Here is a 21,629-nt window from a genome sequence, read left to right as displayed (position 1 = left end):
AAAAAAAGACTTTGAGAGGATGTGTGTGTTAGTGAGTGTCTTTTTTTGTTTTGTTTTGAGATGGAGTTCCCCAGGCTGGAGTGCAGTGGCGCGATCTCAGCTCACCACAACCTCCACCTCCCAGGTTCAAGTGATTCTCCTGTCTTAGCCTCCCCAAAAGTTGGGATTACAGGCATGCGCCACCATGTCCAGCTGATTTTGTATTTTTAGTAGAGACGGGGTTTCTCTATGTTGGTCAGGCTGGTCTCGAACTCCCAACCTCAGGTGATCTGCCCGCCTCAGTCTCCCAAAGTCCTGGGATTACAGGCATGAGCAACTGCACCCGGCCGTGTCTTTTTTTTTTTTTTTTTTTGAGATGAAGTCTCACTCTGTCACCCAGGCTGGAATGCAGTGCTGTCATCTCAGCTCACTACAGCTTCCCCCTCCCAGGTTCAAGTGATTCTCCTGCCTCAGCCTCCTGAGTAGCTGGGACCACAGACGCCTGCTACCACGCCCAGCTAATTTTTTGTATTTTTGGTAGAGACAGGGTTTCACCATGTTGCCGGGCTGGTCTCGAACTCCTGATCTCATATGATCCGCCTGCCTTGGCCTCCCAAAGTGCTAGGATTACAGGTGTGAGCCACTGCACAACCAGCTGAGCGTCTTCAACAGACAATTTATTTGGTTAAAGGTATTTCCTTCTCTTCTTAGTTTGCTAAGAGTTTTGTGTTTTGTTTGTTTGTTCATTTGTTTGTTTTTGAGAGGGAGTCTCGCTCTGACGCTCATGCTGGAATGCAGTGGCATGATCTTGCTCACTACAACCTCTGCCTCCTGGGTTCAAGCGATTCTCCTGCCTCAGCCTTCCTAGTAGCTGGGATTACAGGCACCTGCCACCACGCCCAGTTAATTTTTTGTATTTTTTAGTAGAGACAGACTTTCACCATGTTAGCCAGAATGGTTTCCATCTCCTGACCTCATGATCTGCCAGCCTTGGCCTCCCAAAGTGCTGGGATTACAGGCGTGAGCCACTGTGCCCGGCTGAGTTTTGTTTTTTTAAAACCATGAATGGATAATAATTTTGTCAAATGATTTTTATGCACCTGCTGGGAAGATCATGTGATTTTTCTCCTTGTGTCTTTTGTCATAAATTGTATCTTTTTTCCATACGCATTAAGCTCACTTTGTTTTCTAGGACTCTGAGTTTGTCAAGAATGATTATCTTTTTGTATATTGCTAAATAAGGGTGACTAACCTTTTTCTTTGGATTTTTACCTCTATGTTTCTTGGTGAGGTTAATGTTGAGTTCTTGCCGTCTGCCCTTGTCAGGGTCTGGTTATGTCAGGCTCATAGCATGAGTTCTCCAAGAAGAGTTTGAGACTGAATTGTTTGTGCCCTGAGCATCTGGTGAAACCACCTGCAGCCCTCTGGGGCCTGGCGCTGTCTTGGAATGGACTTTCTGACCATTGACCTGGCTCCCTGAAGGTTCTGGAACTTTCTGGGTTTCCTCTGCTGGTCTCAATGCTGGTGAATTACTGTTCTAGGAACTTACCAGTTTCACGTAAACTTTCCATTTTATTAGGGTCAAGTTCATCATATCCTGTCCGTGGTCAGACGTCACCTGCTTTAAGTGCACCCAGTTGAACAGTGCACAGCCAGCTCCCCGAATCGTGGGTCCAGTCAACACAGATGGAAAATGTTTGGGAACCAAAACAATAAAAAAAAAAATACAACAATAACAATAATGCAGATCTTAAAAATACAGTAGAACAACTATTGACATAGCGTTTACAGCATGTTAAGTGTTGTAAGTAATCTGGGGATGGCATAGAGTGCGTAGGGTGGTGGCGTGCGCAGCTTCTGTGCAGACTCGACACCACTTCACGTCCAGGACTTGAACACCTGTGGATTTTGGTATCAGAGCGGCGTCCTGGAACTAGTCCCCCGTGGATACCAAGGGATGGCTGTGTTTGTCACCTTCTAACCATAGTAAATAATTGACCTGCTTGTTAGTTATTGTCTGCCTGCATTAGAATGCTGGCTCCAAGGTCTGTGTCTTGTGTTTTCACTGAAGTCCCAGAACTCCTGTCAGGAGCTGCCAGCTGGGCCAGCCAACACAGGAACCACTGGCCACAGTTTAATTAAAATTAAATACAATTAAAAATTCATTCGGTTGGCCAGGTGTGTTGGCTCATGCCTGTAATCCCAGCACTTTGGGAGGCTGAGGTGGGTGGATCACTGGAGGCCAGGAGTTCGAGACCAGCCTGGGCAACATAGTAAAAGCCCGTCTCTACTAAAAATACAAAAGGCTGGGCATGGTGGCAGACGTCTGTAATCCCAGTTACTTGGGAGAATGAGGCACAAGAATCGCTTGAACATGGGAAGTGGAGGTTACAGTGAGCCGAGATGGCACCACTGTACTCTAGCATGGGTGACAGCAAGACTCCATCTCAAAAAAAAGAAAAAAATGGGATGGGCATGGTGGCTTACACCTGTAATCTCAGCACTTTGGGAGACTGAGGCAGGAGGATCACTTGAGCCCAGAAGTTCACAGCCAGCGAACTGCCCTGGATAACAGACTGGGACCCTGCCTCTACGAAAAATACAAAAAGTAGCCAGGTGTCGTGGTGCATGCTTGTAATCACCAGCTATTCAGGAGCCTAAGGTGGGAGGATTGCTCAAGCCCACGAGGTCAAGGCTGCAGTGAGCCAAGATCGTGCCACTGCACTCCGGCCTGGGTGGCAGAGCAAGACGCTGTCTCAAAAAAAAGAATAATAATTATGAGATCCCTCAGTCCCACAAGCCACAGTTCACACAAGTGCTCCACACCATGTGTGGTCAGCAGCTGTGCTGTTGGGCAGTGGAGATGTGGAAGCCCCCAGTGTTGCAGAATGTTCTGGAAGCCTGGCTTTGAGCCTGGCTTCATTCTCTTCATCTTGTTTCTCTTCTCCCTCCCTCAAGTGCCTCAGACATGCCTGCTGATCTCCCCTTATACTTGCCTGGGAAGACTGACTCTACTCTTTCCCTTCTTCCTCCCTTTTTATGTAAAAGTTAACTGAGCTCCAAAGACTATTTAATAAAAAGTGCAGTTATGGGAAACTGGAAGAGTAGAAATGATACAGATGGGGTAGAAAATGAAGAGCATGAAAGTATTTAATCTCTGTCAGTAAGCCACAGACACTGTACGTCATCCCAGGCCCCCACTTTCCACAGTCTGACTCCAGCCACCCGTTTCCCCAGCTCAGATAGGAACATGGGAGAGGCCACCGAGGTTCCTGGGGAAGCCTTCCCAGCATGGCAGTCACCCTGGTGCCCCATCCCAGAGACGGGGTCCCCACGTGGTCCCCTGGGTCCTATGGCGCCTGCTGCCTGTCTTTCAGGTGGGGACCATGTCCCTACCCTGCCCCTCCCTGTCTGTCTATGGCCCCAGGTGCCCTCCCTGGCCCCAGCGGAGCGCTGCGTGTGCCGTGTCACCATCCTGTCCCCACAGAACGCATGTGTCCTTATCCCTGCCGAGCCCAGTACCAGGCTCAGTGCCTGCACTGCGGCCCTTGGTGCACATCTGCCAGGCGCAGGCAGGTCTGTGACTGGGAGAGAACACAGCGCTCTGCACAGCGGCAGAACTGCAGGCCTCTGGTGGCTGCCTCCTGGACCCGGCCCTCACTGCCTTGCCTCAGAGGCCCTGCATTTCCCCAGATCACCGCTGAAATTCACCCCTTCTCTGGGGAGCTTCCACAGACTCACATCCTGCCTTCTTGGGCCCAAAACAGCATGATGGGGCCCCTAGCTGCCCCCCACCCCCGTGGGCCACGTGCCCACTCCTGCTGTCTCCGATGCCTTGGGCCTCCCAGGTAGAGCCTGTTCTTCAGGGTCCCTGAAGAACTTTTATTTTAAGCAAAGAAAGACCAGAGTAACCGAGCCAGGCTTGGTACCGCGGGTAGGGTGGGGGCCGTCCGCCTGCAGTCCAAGGGTAATCCTGTTGTGCTTTTTCTCCGCAGGCCTCACAATGTAGCAGGGACCCCAGGCGTCGTGCTCAGGTAAGTGCGCCTAGGCCGACTGCCCTCCTCTTTCCGCGCCTGTGAACTGCCGGACTTGGCCGAGACCACGCTTTGTGCATGTGGTCGCCGTTCCTTGCAGCGCCTCTTAAACGCCGGCTCTGAGGACAGGCTGGAGCCGTGCGTGGGTCCTTAGCTTTTCTCGCGGTCAGTACTTCTGATTGACCCCATTCCGCCTTTTGCTCGGTGGGGCTTGGTTGCGAGTTCTAGTCTAAATGGCGGAGTTGTGGCAGTCACACAGCCACGACACGAAGTGAACTAACAGATGCCATTTCTGTGCTAGAAAATGGAAAAAGAGCCAGGGCCGGAAGGAGGGTGCAGAAGCGAGCCTGCGTGCGGAGCCAGGAGGCAGCGTCGCGTGGGAGTGCTGGCCTGAAGCCTCCATGCCCCGGCAGAGGGACGGACACGCGGACGTCTAGCGGAGGTGAGGCCCACGCCCCCGACCCCAGGGGTCCTGCTGACTCCTTGCCCTGCCCTGTTGCCTGTTGTGGGGAGGGCGGGCGATCATGAGTAGCAGGCGGGTCAGGACTCGGTGCAGCATTCACGGTTCACTGCTGAGTTTTCCTGGCCCCTCCTGTAAGAGTCCAAGATCCAGCCAGCTGTGGAGGGCCCAGGCCTTGATGGCAGCACAGGGTGCAGAGGGCTGGTTTCCTTCTGTCACTGGTTCACTTGGGTGCCCTCCGGACAGCGTGTGGCAGAGGAGCAGTGCGGCGTGGGGGCGCAGCCTGGGGCCTCTGCCCAGTGAGTTGTGAGGCAGTTGACTAGCAAGCACTGGGAGATCCTCGGGCACAGGGCAGGGCTCTCTCGCTCCTTCCGGGTGGGCGTGGTCCTCAGGGGCACAGGGCGGGGCTCCCCCCTCCCGGGTGGGCGTGGTCCTCAGGGGCTCAGGGCAGGGCTCTCCTCCTCTCCTGTGTGGGCGTGGTCCTCAGGTATGCAGGGTGGGGCTCCCCCTCCCAGGTGGGTGTGGTTCTCAGGGGCTCAGGGCGGGGCTCCGCCCCCCTCCCCTCCGTCTCCCTTCCCCTTCCTGGGCAGGCTTCATGTCCTCAGTGCGCATCGGGTCTCCCCAGCCTCACAGCCCCACAGGGAGGAGGGGAGGATTTGACTTTGGAAGTCTCTCTGACCAGGTGAGGACTGCAGGCGTAAAGGTGGTGGCATAGTGGTCGGGGACAGGCCTCACCCACAGGCATGTGACCCCTGGATGAGCCCAGCTTTCGGCTGCTTCGTGGGACCCCCAGGCCCGCGCCTGCAGCAGGCGACGTGGGGCTGAGCAGAGAGCTCCAGGCTGGGCCTCTTGGTGGCGGTGATGACGGAAGTGGTGTCACGCATGCAGCAGTTTGGGTCGCGGCTTTCCCTCCTCACTGAGGGAAACTCGTGCCTGCTTCCCCCCTGGCGAAAGGTCTGGGGAGCGAACTCCCAGTAGGGGGTGCACCTTGGCCAGCCTGAGTCCCCGCCAGCCTCCACCCGCGCAGCGGCCCTGCTCTCTTGCCTCGAGCACAGAAGCAAATCACCAGGCTCTGCCTGCCGGCCTGCGGTGAAGTCGGGGGTCACCTCCCTGAAGGCGCAGGTCTGGTGGGCGAGCAGAGCGGCTGCGGCAGCTCTCAAGGCAGGGCCTCCGCCAGCCACTGTGGCCTGGCCTTGTGCCCGCCCTGCGAGGGTAGAGTGGTGCCCCGGGGCGACGCGGCCCCTACCCCGTGCTGCCTCAGGCTCTGGGAGACAGCCCCAGGACACCCCGTGGAAGCGGCGCCGGCCGGAAGTGAATGGGGAGGAAGGGGGAAGGGCGCACAGCCCAGACTCTAAACTGGGCCCATGGGCCGCGCTGTGAGCCGCACAGGATCCAGGTGCCCAGAGCCTGCCCATCCTCATCACATCCGGCAGCTCTGCCCTCGCGGGCTCCTCCTGTTCCCTCCGCTTTCACAGAAGACAGAGGGTCCCGGGATCCTGCCTCTCTGAAGCTTTATGGACCCTCCTCAGTCCTCACTGCGGGAGGAGAGGAAGGGGTGTCAGGCACAGAGAGAAGCCAGTGCCGGGGGAGCCGGAGGCTTTTGAAAAGGTGGGCTTGTCCCAGTGCACACAGACACTGGATTGCTGACCGTGCCCTGCACATGGGAGCCCGGGACCCAGTGAGCCCAGGAGGCTCCTGCCGCCAGGGCCCCGGGGCCTGCATTTTCCTCTCAGCCTGCATGGTCTTCCTTGGAGGGCCGCTAAGCCAAGGATGAAAGACTTTGGAGAGTTTCAGGTGTTAATTAATCGCGTTTTGTCTTGCAGAAGCCAAAGATGTTGACCAGGAAGATCAAGCTGTGGGACATCAACGCCCACATCACCTGCCGCCTGTGCAGTGGGTACCTCATCGACGCCACCACGGTGACGGAGTGCCTGCACACCTGTACGTGCCCCACCCAGGCCACCCAGGGAGGGCGTACCCTTCCCACCTGTGTGCTTTTCAGAACCTTGGCTTTTGTTTTACCATGAGCTTTGAGCCCAAGCCCCGACAAAAGCAGGACCCAGGACCAGGGGCAGAGAGGATCTTGAGGATAAGTCAGAAAAGTCATTTCACACTAAAGGTCCTGTGAGTGGTTTCAGAGCAGATGAGGCCTCACTTAGGAGAGCTAAACACAGGAGAGACTGCGTTCCTCCCACTGAGCAGCGGGGCCAGTAGTCGCTGTGACACGGTGCTCACTGCTGGCGGTTTCCAAATCTCCAAAGGAGTTCCTTAAATCCTTCAAAGGGGAACCTGCCAGTGTGCTCCTCACACTGGATGTGCGTCCTCACACCTGATGAGCCTGTGCGTTGGTGTTAGAGGACTCACAACTGGGGCTGGACCTGGGTGTTTCTCTAAATGTGGCTGCAGCTGACAGGCAGGTATCATCAGTCAGGCTGAGGCTCAGTTCTTGTGCTAACATGAGGCCTCATGGCTGGCAGCCCTGCTGGTATGGACGACCGCTGTGTGCGTCTCTTGATGGCTGAGGAGCATTTCGCTTAAACAGGATCTTTAGGCCGGGCGCGGTGGCTCAAGCCTGTAATCCCAGCACTTTGGGAGGCCGAGACGGGCGGATCACGAGGTCAGGAGTTCGAGACCATCCTGGCTAACACGGTGAAACCCCGTCTCTACTAAAAAATACAAAAAGCTAGCCGGGCGAGGTGGCTGGCGCCTGTAGTCCCAGCTACTCGGGAGGCTGAGGCAGGAGAATGGCGTGAACCCGGGAGGCGGAGCTTGCAGTGAGCTGAGATCCGGCCACTGCACTCCAGTCCGGGTGACAGAGCGAGACTCCGTCTCAAAAAAAAAAAAAAAAAAAAACAGGATCTTTAAAATAAAGTGTACACTTATAATACAAGTGATGCTTGTGTATTTCTCATTTTAGAAAATAAAATATTTGCCAAGTTGATAGAATTTTGACTTTAACGTTAATCATATTTTTAGATATTGGTTAGCATATTTTATGTTAGGTTATTTTCATTTGATTTTATCTAGTTGTACATGGAAGATACTGTCGTCTTTTAGGACAAAATATTGTAAAATTATCTGTATTAGCCCATGTTCTGATGACCCACAGCTCTCTCACCTTTGAGTATCATCTCCCCATTCTAAGTGTTTCTTCCCACTTGAATCCTAACCCTGCCTCTTTGAGGAAGCCCATTGACAGGGCAGTTAAAACTTTCTCATTGCTTCTGATACCAGAACGGCAAGATGTTTCCTTCTAGAAGCCAAGAGCCATAAGGAGGACAGCAGTGAGCATCTGCACAAAAATGAGCTCAGAGATGCCCATGTTCAGTGGAGCACACGGGTGGGGTGGGTGCCCTGGCTCTGGACTCTCTCTTAACACACTTGTGCTTTGATGCCAGTCTGCAGGAGCTGCCTGGTGAAGTACCTGGAGGAGAACAACACCTGCCCCACCTGCAGGATCGTGATCCACCAGAGCCACCCCCTGCAGTACATCGGGTGAGTGTGGGCCTCCCCAGGCCACAGTAGGTCGAGTGAGTGCCCCCCAGGCGTCTCTGTGAGTGTGGACGTTCCCAGGCCACCTTACGGAGTGAGTGCCCCCAGGCGTCTCTGTGAGTGTGGGCGTTCCCAGGCCACAGTACAGAGTGGGTGCCCCCCAGGCGTCTCTGTGAGTCCCCAGGCCACCTTACGGAGTGAGTGCCCCCAGGCGTCTCTGTGAGTGTGGGCCTTCCCAGGCCACAGTATGTCGGGTGAGTGCCCCTGGGCATCTCTGTGGGTGTGGGCGTTGCCAGGCCACAGTACCATGGGTGAGTGCCCCCGGGTGTCTCTGTGAGTGTGGGCCTTCCCAGGCCACAGCGCTATACCCCCATCCTGCCTTGGCAGCAGCCTCTCCTGACCAAGGGCACCCCAGGAGCTGCACACGAAGAACCTGGGTCCAGCACTTACCAGGCCACCCTGCCAGGCCTGCCCAGACCGTGCCTGCAGATACATTTCCATCTATACTTAGTCAAGTAGTCCGGGTGCAGTGGCTCACACCTGTAATCCCAGCACTTTGGGAGACCGAGGCGGGCAGATCACCTGAGGTTGGGAGTTTGAGACCAGCCTGACCAACATGGAAAACCCCATCTCTACTAAAAATACAAAATCAGCCAGGTGTGGTGGCGCATGCCTGTAATCCCAGCTACTCGGGAGATTGAGACAGGAGAATCACTTGAACCCAGGAGGCGGAGGTTGCAGTAAGCGGAGACTGTGCCGTTGCACACCAGCCTGGCAACAGAGCAAGACTCTGTCTCAAAAAAAGAGAAAAAACACTTGGTCAAGTTAAATCATTGGAGAACCCTCAAGACCCAGGTTGAATGTCATGAGTTTTATGCAGAATTTGCTGAAGTTAAATTTGATGTGAGCTGGCCCTTGGATCCACCTTTCACCTTTCTGCCGTGGAACAGGTGGTCCTGGGGCCCTGGCCCTGCTACCCCTGGCACATGGCCGGTGTCTGTCTCCCTGTGCCATGCTCTTCTGCCCAGGGTCACAGAGAGCCTCGACTCACCACTGGGCCAGCCACTGTTTCTGGAGAAGGCAACGCTGGCCTGGATGTGAGCAGGAGGCCAAGGGGCCAGCCAGGTGGAGCATGTGGTTCTCACACAGATTTGGGGGGTCGTTCAGATTTGGGGAGTTGCTCCAAAGGAAGGGAAATGCCCGCCATACCACAGAGGGTAGTAGAGATAATTCTGAAGACACATTTTGAAGGAGGAAAGGCCAATGTGTTTGTTTTCCGTTTTATTTTATTATTTTAAATTTTATTTATTTATTTATTTTTGAGACGGAATCTCGCAGTCACCAGGCTGGAGTACAGTGGCGCCATCTCAGCTTGCTGCAAGCTTCGCCTCCTGGGTTCAAGCGATTCTCCTGCCTCAGCCTCCCGAATAGCTGGGATTACAGGCGCCTGCTACCAAGCCTGTTTAATTTTTGCATTTTTAGTAGAGATGGGATTTCATCTTGTTGGCCAGGCTGGTCTCGATCTCGGCGTCTGTGGTTCCAGCTACTCAGGAGGCGGAGGTGGGAGGACTGCTTGAGCCCAGGAGGCAGAGGTTGCAGTGAGCCAAGATCGTACCACTGTACTCCAGCCTAAGTTACAGGAGGAGACCCTGTCTCAAAAAAACAAAAAAAATAAAAAGAGCATACCAAAGTGGGAACTAGATTTTAAATACCATGCTTATGTAATCTTTTCACAAAACCTCGATCTAGATCATAAAGACGACAGGAAGGGCCTCATCTTAGGACAGAGTCTCTCTCATTATCCAGGCTTGATTGCAGTGGTGTAATCTGGACTCACTGCAACCTCCACCTCCCTGGTTTAAACGATTCTCCTGCCTCAGCTTCCTAAGTAGCTGGGACTACAGGTGTGCACCACTGTGCCTGGCTATTTTCTGTATTTTTAGTAGAGATGGGGTTTCACCGTGTTGGCAAGGCTGGTTTCAAACTCCTGACTTTAGGTTATCCGCCCACCTCGGCCTCCCAAAGTGCTAGGATTACAGGCGTGAGCCACCACACCCAACTCTTACAGACTTTTCTTTAAATTATTTGGAAACATTCTAGAAAAGCCTCTGTTCAGTGGAAATCCCACAAAGACCAGGATACCCCAGGAAGCACTTGGTGGGAGGGGCAGGGACAGTGTCCCCTGAGCGCACGGGACGCAGGGAACCTGGGGTGTCCGCAGGGACAGTGTCCCCTGAGCGCACGGGACGCAGGGAACCTGGGGTGTCCGCAGGGACAGTGTCCCCTGAGCGCATGGGATGCAGGGAACCTGGGGTGTCCGGCAGACGGAAGCACGGGTTCCCAGAATAACCTTATCTGTCATTATTTTGAATGTTTGTAAGCAGCCAGAGCCCAAATTAAATGATGCATTAATTCAAGTCATACATAGCTTTTGGTGACACAAACATCTTTTCATTTGTAAACTAGAAGTAAAATTCCAATAGAATTCCAGACTGGTGATTCTGAACTTTGGTATTGTTAAATGGAAAATGTACAAGAATTGTAGAATTAACATTTCTAGCTAACTCCACCCTTCTGTTATTTTGCCAGTCATGACAGAACCATGCAAGATATTGTTTACAAACTGGTACCAGGCCTCCAAGAAGGTGAGTGTCCGACTGTCTCGCTGATCTCTGAGGTCCCAGCCTGGCCTCTGCAGCCGCTGCTCTCCTGGAAGTTTGGTTTTCGGATGGGAGGCCCCTTTCCTTTTGGCCGAATCACTGTCTTCTCATCCCTGCTCTCAGCCCATCTTTATCTCCTTGGCTGGTCTCTTCTTTTGTCTATCTAGGATGCGTAGACATCTTTCTACTCCTTCTCTGTATTCATTCAGCAAGTATGGATCGCATGTTTAGTGCATGGGACCCCCAGGGCTCAATGCAGCTCCTGCCCCGCCCAGGTCCCTGCCTTCTTTCTGGGCCCTGTCCCAGGTCCGCCTCCCCCGATCCCACAGCGCCAGCCTCCCCACAAGAGGAGCAGCACGTTGGCAGAGCGAGTAGCTGGTGTTTCTGGAAAAACTTCACCATAAAGTCAAATTTCATTTAGAATTAAAAGAAATACCAAGTAGTACAAATACCCTGCAAGTGGAAATCGGTTGCTTGGGGATCGCTCAGCTGAAAGCTCCCTGGCTCCCGACGCTCACACGGTGGTGGTGGCCCTCCGCTGGCGACCCGGAAGGAGGCCAAGGAGGGGCCAGGTCAGCGCCAGGTGGGCTATCCTGGCATTCTGCTCATCAGACCTTTCAAAGGCAGATAGAGAAGCTGAGAATTCACTTGGGCTGGTTCTCACTGTATCTCAGAAGACAGAATTCAAAACACGCTGAATATGCCAGATCTATGGAAATCGTATCTCACCTTTAATGCATGACCCAGAGAATGACACTGTTAAGAGGCTTCTTTCCCTACTCACAGAGTTCAGTCATGCAGGAAGAATTTAGATTTCCTGAGTAAACGTAGATGAAACAATTAGTCTTTTAATATCTGAAAGTTTTTTAGTCCTGGGAAAAGGCAAAGGATACATTCGAGTAAAATGCTGACACCTTAAGAAACGTTTGCACCGAGTGTTTCAAACGCGTAGCAGTGGGTGGGATTGGGGTAGCACCCTGAGTTTTGTGACTCCCACCAGTGCTGACACTTTAAGAAACATAAGTGGCCGGGCACAATGACTCATGCCTGTAATCCCAGCACTTTGGGAGGCCGAGGTGGGTGGATCATCAGGTCAGGAGTTTGAGACCAGCCTGACCAACATAGTGAAACCCTGTCTGTACTAAAAATACAAAAAAAAAAAATTAGCCGGACATGGTGGCAGGTGCCTGTAATCCCAGCTACTCAGGAGGCTGAGGCAGGAGAATCGCTTGAACCCGGGAGGCAGAGGTTGCAGTGAGCTGAGATCACACCACTGCACTCCAGGCTGCATGACAGAGCAAGACTCCATCTTAAAAAAAAAAAGTTTGCACTGGAGTGTTTCAAATGCATAGCAGTGGGCAGGATTGGGGCAAGAACCTCGAGTTTTGTGACCCCCCCCACCCCCTGCCAGCAGTTTCCAGGCTTTGCTGCACCTACTGCTCCCTCAGCCTCGCCCCGTGGCCTTTGATCTGTAAAGGGTGCAGTACTATTCCCAGAAGATAAGGGTTCTTCTTAAAGCTCATAACCACGTACCTTTATAACGTTCAGGAAAATGGAGATTCCTTAAAACCAAATAGTCCCTCAGCGCGGACATTTCCAGTTGTCTCATCAATGCTGTGGTTTTTGGTTGTTGTTTGTTTATTTATTATTATTTTTTTGAGACCCGGTCCCTGTCACCCAGGCTAGAGTGCAGCGGTGCTATCACAGCTCACCGAAGCCTCAACTTCCCAGGCTCGAGTGCTTCTCCCACCTCGGCCTGCCGGGTAGCTGGAACTACAGGCAAGCACCACCATGCCTGGCTGATTTTTGGTAGGGATAGGGTTTTGCTGTGTTGCCCAGGCTGGTCTTGAACTCCTGGTCTCAAGCAGTCCTCCTGCCTCGGCCTCCCAAAGTGCTGGGATTACAGGTGTGAGCCCCCACACCCAGCCTGTTTCTGTTTATTCCAGTCAGGATCCAGAGAACACCACTGGCTCATGGGCCTCTTTCTGGTTCCCTCCAGCCTCTGCCTTCCCATTGTCCTGGGCTGTCCTGTGGCAGTAGACCTGGGTCGCATTCCGGCTGTGTTTTTGGCAAGCCCGCTTCTGGGAGTCCATCAGGGCAGGTGTCGTTCACGTGCTGAGGAGGGTGGCACTGAGATCTGCATGCCGCCCCGTTCCATCCCTCGTCTTTGTGTGTTAGTTGGAGTGCTTCCAGAAAACCAGAAAGACACACTTTGCTATTTGGTCCATTTTGTGTAGGAAGGGCTGAAAAAAACTATTTCCTTCATTTGTGTTCAAAACAGCAAGCTGGTTTCCCTGCCTCTGCAGCCCCTGCAGTCACGGGTTTGACCTGTGTGTTCTGCATGCGCCGTGCTCGTGTCCTTCCTGATGCTCCAGTCCTCATCTGCAGCCAGCGGGCACCTCTTCACGCCCCGGGGTCTTGGGTGGTCCCTGTCCAGGACTCGAGGCTCTCGGGGCTGCCCTGCCTCTTTGCCCGAGGACCCAGGTTCCTCCTCAGGGCTGCCCTGCTTCTTTGCCCAAGAGCCCGGGTTCCTCCTGGGGGCCCGGGTGTCTCAAGGCCAGCAGACCCGTGCACAGTGGCACCTTCCTGTGGAACTTGAGCTTGTGCAGGGAGGGCACAGTGCGTCCAGCCTGGAGCAGGTTGTGTGTTCTCGTCCACCTCAGCACACTCTTGTCCGGCATGGTTGCTGCCAACTCCAGTCTACACTGAAGAAGTCAAGAGGCAGGAGGTTCCGGAGTGCTCCAGATTCACACCCCCAGGGCACAGTGGCCCCGAGCCTTCTCCCTGACAAGCTCCTCTCTCTGGCCACCGTATTTTCCATTGAGTCAATATTCTTTTTGTTGTTTCTCAAACTTTCAGTCATTTGTGGCTCCTTAGAAGGAGGATTCTAACTTTAAAACTCTTAGCAGCGCACCTGTTTTCTTGATGGAGGCTACTTGCAATTTGTTTAGTTTTATCTGTGGGGCAGACAATTGTAACCCTGATTTCTCCGACCGGAGGCCTCTTCCTGAAATGTGCATTAGCTGCGAGGATGCAGTGGTGTGGCAAGGCGTCAGCCCTTGAGGGTCCAGGTGCCTGTTTTGGAGGAGACGCCAACCGGGTCCAGCCCCTCCCACCTGGGCGCCGGGCAGGCCCTCCACACCGTCCTCGCTCCCGCCCGTGGTGGAGGCTTGCTGGAAGAGAGTTCCCTGCTAGATCACAGGTGGGGTTAGGGTTTTAGTGGTTTTTTTTTTTTTTTTTTTTTTTTTAATTTTTTTTTTTTTTTTTTTTTTTTTTTTTTTTTTTGAGATGGAGTCTCGCTCTGTCACCCAGGCTGGAGTGCAGTGGCCACAATCTCGGCTCACTACAAGCTCCGCCTCCCGGGTTCAAGCGATTCTCCTGCCTCAGCCTCCCGAGTAGCTGGGACTACAGGTGCCCGCCACCACGCCCGGCTAGTTTTTTTTTTTTTTTTTTTTTGTATTTTTAGTAGAGACGGGGTCTCACCATGTTAGCCAGGATGGTCTCAATCTCCTGACCTCATGATCCACTCACCTCAGCCTCCCAAAGTGCTGGGATTACAGGCGTGAGCCCCTTGCCTGGCCTATCAAAGTGTCCATTCTCAGTCTCTGCCCATTCTGGGCTCTTTTACTCGGTGGCCGTGTCGTAGTCTTTGGTGTGCCAGGCTCCTCTCCATTCCTGGGGAAGGCCGTGAGGCTCGCGCGTACCAGTCCTCTCCAGGCTCCTCTCCGTTCCTGGGGAGGTCCGTGGGGCTCGCACTACGAGTTCTCTCCAGGCTCCTCTGCGTTCCTGGGGAGGGCCGTGGGCCTCGCGCGCTCACCAGTCCTCTCTCCATGGATCCTGAACATGCCTGTCACCTCTTGCTTTAGAAACGTGGGGACCGGACACAGTGTCTCATGCCTGTAGCCCTAGCACTGTGGGAGGCCGAGGCAAGAGGATCCCATGAGCTAAGAATGTTTCTTTACATTTTTAAATAGTCCAAAAAAATCAAAAGCATCGTATTTTATGATGTGAAAATGTAAGAATTGAAATTTCTTTTTTTTCTTTTTTGAGATGGAGTCTCGCTCTGTCGCCCAGGCTGGAGTGCAGTGGCCAAATCTCGGCTCACCGCAAGCTCTGCCTCCCGGGTTCACGCCATTCTCCTGCCTCAGCCTCCCGAGTAGCTGGGACTACAGGTGCCCGCCACCTCACCCGGCTAGTTTTTTGTATTTTTTAGTAGAGACGGGGTTTCACCGTGTTAGCCAGGATGGTCTTGATCTCCTGACCTCGTGATCCACCCGTCTGGGCCTCCCAGAGTGCTGGGATTACAGGCTTGAGCCATCGCGCCCGGCCAAGAATTGAAATTTCATGGTGCGTAGTCTGATTGGAACCAACCCCCGGCTCAGCGGCAGTCTGCCTTCACCTGTCCGTGGTGCAGTTGAGCGTGCGCCGGGCGCGTGCTGCCTGCCTGCTGGTGGCTTTGAGCAGCTCTCTGTGTGCCCCGGCGGGAACTCGTCATCACCGCGTTGGGATGTTTTCACGGCCGCTGCGTCGGGACGTTTTCACGACCACTGCATGGCCTTCACGTCAGAACGAGGAGAACAGAAAAGGGGACTTCAGGGTTGCGCTTCGAAGCCACAGTGAACTCTGGATTGTTTTGTTGTTGAACTGTCATTGTTGATGGCAAAGCACTGAGTTTCTCATCCGTGATACTGTAGTTATGCCGAGAGCAAACAGCTGATGATGGAGTCACCGACTCAACACCAGCAATATCCCCCCTTACAGGAAAGCAGTATTTAGACACCAGCAATACTCCCCACTCACAGGAAAGCAATATTTAGAAAATACTGAAAATTTAAAATGGAATGTCTCATCACAGCAGAATTTCTTCTCAGAAGGGAAAATGAAATACGGCTGTAGTCATTAAGTTTCCAGTTGTCTGATTCGTTAGCCTTGTGCCAACAGTGAGCTCATCAGATCAGGCTGGACTGCCACGGCTGAAGAGCGGTGTCCGGAGACAGTGAGCTCTTATTTATTCATTCATTCATTCATTCATTCACTTTTGAGACAGAATTTCACTCTTGTTGCCCAGGCTGAGTGCAGTGGCACAATCTCAGCTCACCGCAACCTCCGCCTCCTAGGTTCACACAGTTCTCCCATCTCAGCCTCCTGAGTAGCTGGGATTACAGGCACCTGCCACCATGCCCGGCTAATTTTTTGTATTTTAGTAGAGATGGGGTTTCACTGTGTTGGCCAGGCTGGTCTCGAACTCCTGACCTCAGGTGATCCACCCACCTCAGCCTCCCAAACTGCCAGGATTACAGGTGTGAGCCACCACCCAGCCCCAGTAAATGTTTGAATGCCTCTATACACCTGACACTGAGTGCTACTATTTTTAATCCTTTTTTATTCTTCTAGGTGAAAATTAAAGAAATGGGAATTAGAGCCGAGGGCCTGAAGCTGAGTTGTTTTCCACTGTGTCCACGGGGCTCTCTCCTTTGCACAGACCCATGTGACCTTTCTGTCGCTCCCATTACAGCTCTTCTGGAGACTCTGATGGGCGCAGCCTCCTGCTGTCAGCCCCCGTCTTCCAGGCCTCCATTCCAGCTGCTGGGATGTGATTATTTAAGGGAAACATTTTCTTTCAAGTTGCTCTCAGATTGTCCAGGCTAATCTTTCAGCATTTCCTCGTGAAGCTCCAGCACTCCATGCACCTGAGGCCGGCCACACCTATCCCCCAGGCTCTCGGGGTCCCCTCCTGTCTCTGCCCAGGCTCTCGGGGTCCCCTCCTGTCTCTATCCAGGCTCTCGGGGTCCCCCCTCCCTCTACCCGGGCTCTTGGGGTCCCCTCCTTTCTCTCCCCAGGCTCTTGGGGTCCCCTCCTTTCTCTGCCCAGGCTCTCGGGGTCCCCTCCTGTCTCTCCCCAGGCTCTCGGGGTCCCCTCCTGTCTCTGCCCAGGCTCTCGGGGTCCCCTCCTTTCTCTGCCCAGGCTCTCGGGTTCTGTGTCTCCCAGGCTCTCGTTGGCCCTCCTGTCCTGCCGGCTCTCGGGTCTCCTATACTCTCCCCAGGCTCTCGGGGGTCCCCCCGCCCCCTCTACCCAGGCTCTTGGAGTTCCCTCCCTCTCTGCCTGGGCTCTCGGGTCCCTCTTTCTCTCCCCAGGGCTTCGGGGTCCCTCCTGTCTCTGCCCAGTCTCGGGGTCCCCCCCCTTACCCAGGCTCTCGGGGTCCCCTCCTGTCTCTACCTAGGCTCTCGGGGTCCCCTCCTGTCTCTACCTAGGCTCTCGGGGTCCCCTCCTGTCTCTACCTAGGCTCTCGGGGCCCCCTCCTCTCTGCCCAGGCTCTTGGAGTCCCCTCCTCCCTCTCTGCCCAGGCTCTTGGGGTCCCCTCCTCCCTCTCTGCCCAGGCTTTTGGGGTTCCCTCCTCTCTCTCTGCCCAGGCTCTCAGGGTCCCCTCCTCCCTCTCTGCCCAGGCTCTCAGGGTCCCCCCTCTCTCTCTGCCCAGGCTCTCAGGGTGTCATCCTCTCTGTCCAAGCTCGTTGCCTCACGCAGGCATTGGTGCCTGCATGGTTGGTGTTTGTGAGGCAGCTGTGTAGGTTGGGATATGTCCAGGGTGTTTCCCTGGCCTGGCTGAGCACATGGTATATAGGGAGGACAAACGTGGATAAAAAGTTTGGTGAAGAATTCCTTGGTCATGTAACACGTAAGTTAGTTTTCAGAGTGATGTCTGGGTTGCGGTTTGAGCAGCTTTGTTCTAACCTTTCTTTGCTGCCTACTGTGTTCCTGAGCAGTGACCCACGTCGTCTACTCTGTTGCCTGGGTGTGAACTTAAGGTCACATTTAGGGGGCCTTTGCTGAGAGTCCGTTTGCTTTTCCCTGGAACCTGCAAGGTTCTGGCCTGCTCTTGCTGGCCATCCCTGGAGGATCAGGCCTCTTCTGGTCCGACCAGCAGAGACCGCCTCAAGCTGGAGTGACCCAATGGCAGGTGTGGGTGAGGAGGGTGCTGCCTGTCTGCGGCCGGGCAGTCTCTTCCCTGGAATTTGTGCCTGTGATTGTGGCCGCAGACACCAGGGGGCACTCTTAACCCACTGCCAGGCAACGTGGCGCCAGAGCCCATAGCTGTGAGCAGCCGTGGCAGCAGGCTGTGGACTCAGGCACCCGGGACACATGGTCCCCGGGGCTGTCGGGCCCTCGAGGGCTCTCTTGGGGTTCCTCAATGGTGGCCTTGGGTGCCTGTGAGCTGGCAGGGTCTGCCACCGCGCAGAAGTGTGGGGAGAACCCAGTGGCAGGTTCATTCTCTGAGCTGCGGGTGTCCAGGCAGTTCACTGGCTCAGCCATGAGGTCAGCAATGATGTTTGATGCGGCACCCATGTGGCCGCAGTGTTTATCAAGCCCCGGTGATGGTTGGTTCTGCAACATTGGACACTCACAGGCGGTGGCCGAGGTGGGGATGACAGTCCCACAGCTGGGATTCCTGGGCTCCATGCCTGTCCTAGGCCTGAAGCAGCCGGCCTGCGACTCAGCGTCCCATGTGGGTTGGTGGGGCGGGTGCCCGGGGGGTGCACCTCCTGCTGTGCTGAGCCCCGAAAACATCCAAGTCTTAATTTGCTGCTTTCTTATTAGTAGCCTTCAAACTTCATAATGCAAATCCGTAATTTTCTTTATGTGATGTTTATGAACAGAAGTTTAATATAATCCATTGCCTGTGTAAGATTAAAAACTGTGTGTTGATTTTCCATAGCGGAAATGAGAAAGCAGAGGGAGTTCTATCACAAATTGGGCATGGAGGTGCCTGGAGACATCAAGGGGGAGACCTGCTCTGCAAAACAGCACTTAGATTCCCATCGGAATGGTGAGTGCCCTGTGTGCCCATCGAGAAGCCCCAGGAATCCCTGCACGAGGCCTTTTCTTAAAGAGCCGTCACTGTCTGCCAGGCCCTCCCACACGTACTCAGGGGAGAAAATGAAGGAACCTGAGGGTGCGGGGAGGTTAGGGTTCGAGGCGTTCCTCCTCACTCCTGGTACCAGTGGGAATGTGGGCAGAGGGGAGAAGCAGGGGTCCTGGAGGGGTGAGGCCAGCAGGGGAGAGCAGGAGGGCCCCCCGAGAGTGCCTAGGGGGCAGAGGTCAGGGGTCGGAGAGCCTGTGGAAAAAGTAGTGGAAGGTGAACTTACTGAGACTTGGCTTGGCTTGGTTTACTGTAAAATGGCAAAATAATGGTTTGGTTTCTGTGTAAAGGGAATGGTATGTTCAGATCTGAGCGTATCACAACAGATTTTCATGTCTTGAGGACATTGTATTTTCCTAATGGACCACACAAACTCTTAAGAAATGTTTAGGCTCCTCTGTGTATCTGTGACAGTTGGAGGGGTAAGAGGGGCCTGACTCTGTCACTCCCATGGCTTTGCGGGTCCCAGGAAGCACAGCCGTGAGGGGTGCTTAGGAAGCGTGTCTGGGAACCAAGCAGTCCTGTCAGAACCATTTTACCTGAGGGGAAGTTTTCATTTTAAATGCAGTGTTAGAATAGTGGATTTTTAGCAGAAGGCTTTCAGATGGAGGGCTGATGGGATCAGCACTGAGCAGCTCTGGGCGGGCCTGGCCAGGTGGGTGCGAAGCATGTCTGTGTCCCACACCAGCTCCGGCTGCCCCGTCCCTGTCTTCTGTGCTCCCCACTCCTGCACCCACAGACCCACACGCCTATTCCGCCTCCTGGGGAGACCCCTGCAGACGCTTTGCAGACGGCTTTCCTTTGACTTTTACTCTGCTTCGGGGGTCCAGAGTCTCCTAATGGAATGAATTTTTGACGGCATTTGGAGTACAGTGGAGTTTTTTAAATGGCTTGACAGTTTGGATTTCATGGTGCACTATGTTCTGTTTGTGCTAAAAGGTGAAACCAAAGCAGACGACAGTTCAAACAAAGAGGCCGCGGAGGAGAAGCCGGAGGAGGACAACGACTACCACCGCAGCGACGAGCAGGTGGGCGGGGCCCCGGGCTTCCAGATGCTCCAGTATTTGGAACCATGAGCAGGTGGGCAGGGCCCCAGGGCTTCTGTATTAGTGCTCCCCAGGGACCCTGAGCAGGTAGGTAGGGTCCCGGGGCTTCTGTATTAGTGCTCCCCAGGGACCCTGAGCAGGTGGGCGGGGTCCCGGGGCTTCTGTATTAGTGCTCCCCAGGGACCCTGAGCAGGTGGGCGGGGCCCCGGGGCTTCTGTATTAGTGCTCCCCAGGGACCCTGAGCAGGTAGGTGGGGCCCCGGGGCTCCGGGACGCTCCTGTATTAGTCCTCCTGTAATAGTGCAGTGCCAGGAGCACCGAGGGAGGGCTCACACCAGAAACCTTCCCTCAGGATGAAGTGATGCCCAGCACCCAAGGGCTGCTGTTTTCTTCCTCCCGACTTCTTCCTTTGTTTTTCTTTTTTTAAAATTACCAGAGGAGCACGTGCTTAGGGTAAAGCATGGCAGATAGAAAACGTGGCAGGTCAGCGGCCGGCTCTGGCCTCTCAGCCCCATGGCCCGAGTTGTGTGCCTTTTCCCCGGGCACGTCTCTGTGCGTCTGTGAATGTTGTGTGAAAGAAGGCAAAGCCCGGCAGTGTGTTGAAAGTGAGAGTGAACGTTGAGGGCCTCTTCGTGTGTCATTTACTGTATTACCAGATGAAGACAGAAAAACTACATGGTCACAGACACGCAGTAAAAGAATTTAGTGAAATTCCATACCCACGTCTAGAGAACTTTTTTTGGGGGGGTGGAGTTTTGCTCTTGTCTGCCAGGCTGGAATGCAGTGGCACCATCTTGGCTCACTGCAGCCTCTGCCTCCTGGGTTCAAGCAATTTTCCTGCCTCAGCATCCTGAGTAGCTGGGACTATAGGCGCCTGTCACCACGCCTGGCTAACTTTTGTATTTTTAGTAGAGACGGGATTTCACCACATTGGCCGGGCTGGTCTTGAACTCCTGACCTCAGGTGATCCACCCGCCTCAGCCTCCCAAAGTGCTGGGATTACAGGCGTGAGCCACCGCGCCCAGCTGAGTAATGGGACCTTAACTTTTTAGTTTATACTTATGCATTGTTTAAAAGGTTCAGTGAGCATTACAGAAATAGACGCGTGTGTCCAACGTGGGATGTGATGGCGTTACCTTTTGGGTCAGTAGAAAAGAGCAGCCAGTTCAGAGAAGAGGTCCGGAGGGGCAGGAAGAGAGGAAATCGCCTTCTTCTTTAATGACCCCTGGTTTCACTGCCATGCTTGGTTTCTGGTGTTTAAGTGCCTGATGCTTCCTCTGTTGGTGGCTTGGAGGCTCTTCTGGAACTACGCTGTTCTTCTCTCTGTGGTGTTGGTCTCGTCTGCGCTGAGGCCCCTGGGTCTTTCCTGGTTGGCCTTTGTTAGTTACTTGTCCTGAGAGCAGTTCCCCCGTGGTGAGGAACCCCCTGGGATCTTGTGGAAATTCGGTTTTGGGGTCTGCTGGGTGGGCTGGTGTTCCAGAGGGGTGCGGGCTGCTGGTCCCCTTTCCTCCGGCGTGGTTTTCCACGGATCGATGTAAAGCTGTGTGTGATGTCCTCCTCCAGTTTAATCTGTGTTTTGCAGTTTTAAATTTATATCAGTGCTTATTTTTACTAATATTTACCTTTTCTTTTGATCCTTGATGTGCTAAAGATGTATTTGTTGCTTTTAAAAGAGCCAATTTTTTTTTAAGTGATCGAACATCGAATTTTCTTTTTTTCTTTTTTGAGATGAAATTTTGCTTTTGTTGCCCAGGCTGGAGTGCAATGGCACAATCTCAGCTCACTGCAACCTTTGCCTCCCATGTTCAAGTGATTGTCCTGCCTCAGCCTCCTCAGTAGCTGGGATTACAGGCATCCGCCACTACGCCCGGCTAATTTTGTATTTTTTAGTAGAGACGGGGTTTCTCCATGTTGGTCAGGCTGGTCTTGAACTCCCGAACTCAGGTGATCTGCCCGCCTCAGCCTCCCAAAGTGCTAGAATTACAGGCATGAGCCACCACACCCTACTGAATTTTCAATTTTCTTTTTTCTTTCTTTTTTTTGA

The 21,629-nt window shown here is 53.8% G+C and overlaps 1 protein-coding gene across 2 annotated transcripts in view; it reads left to right on the top strand.

The window, feature by feature from the left end:
* PCGF3 (polycomb group ring finger 3) overlaps nucleotides 1–21,629 on the top strand; it is a 65,589-nt gene that overhangs the window by 19,524 nt on the left and 24,436 nt on the right. For both annotated transcript variants that reach the window (XM_017865421.1, XM_017865420.1), the window contains 7 exons: nucleotides 3,975–4,013; nucleotides 4,315–4,455; nucleotides 6,297–6,414; nucleotides 7,872–7,968; nucleotides 10,555–10,610; nucleotides 18,337–18,447; nucleotides 19,480–19,568. In XM_017865421.1, the coding sequence (XP_017720910.1) occupies nucleotides 6,306–6,414; nucleotides 7,872–7,968; nucleotides 10,555–10,610; nucleotides 18,337–18,447; nucleotides 19,480–19,568 (462 nt within the window). In that variant the 5' untranslated portion in view covers nucleotides 3,975–4,013; nucleotides 4,315–4,455; nucleotides 6,297–6,305. The remainder of the gene's footprint in view (nucleotides 1–3,974; nucleotides 4,014–4,314; nucleotides 4,456–6,296; nucleotides 6,415–7,871; nucleotides 7,969–10,554; nucleotides 10,611–18,336; nucleotides 18,448–19,479; nucleotides 19,569–21,629) is intronic.

This window comes from Rhinopithecus bieti, unplaced genomic scaffold (genome assembly GCF_001698545.2).
Source record: "Rhinopithecus bieti isolate Rb0 unplaced genomic scaffold, ASM169854v2 scaffold_79532, whole genome shotgun sequence".
NCBI classification, from domain to species: Eukaryota; Metazoa; Chordata; class Mammalia; order Primates; family Cercopithecidae; genus Rhinopithecus; species Rhinopithecus bieti.
Note: the sequence above shows the minus strand (reverse complement) of the source record. Positions and strands in the feature narration are given on the sequence as shown.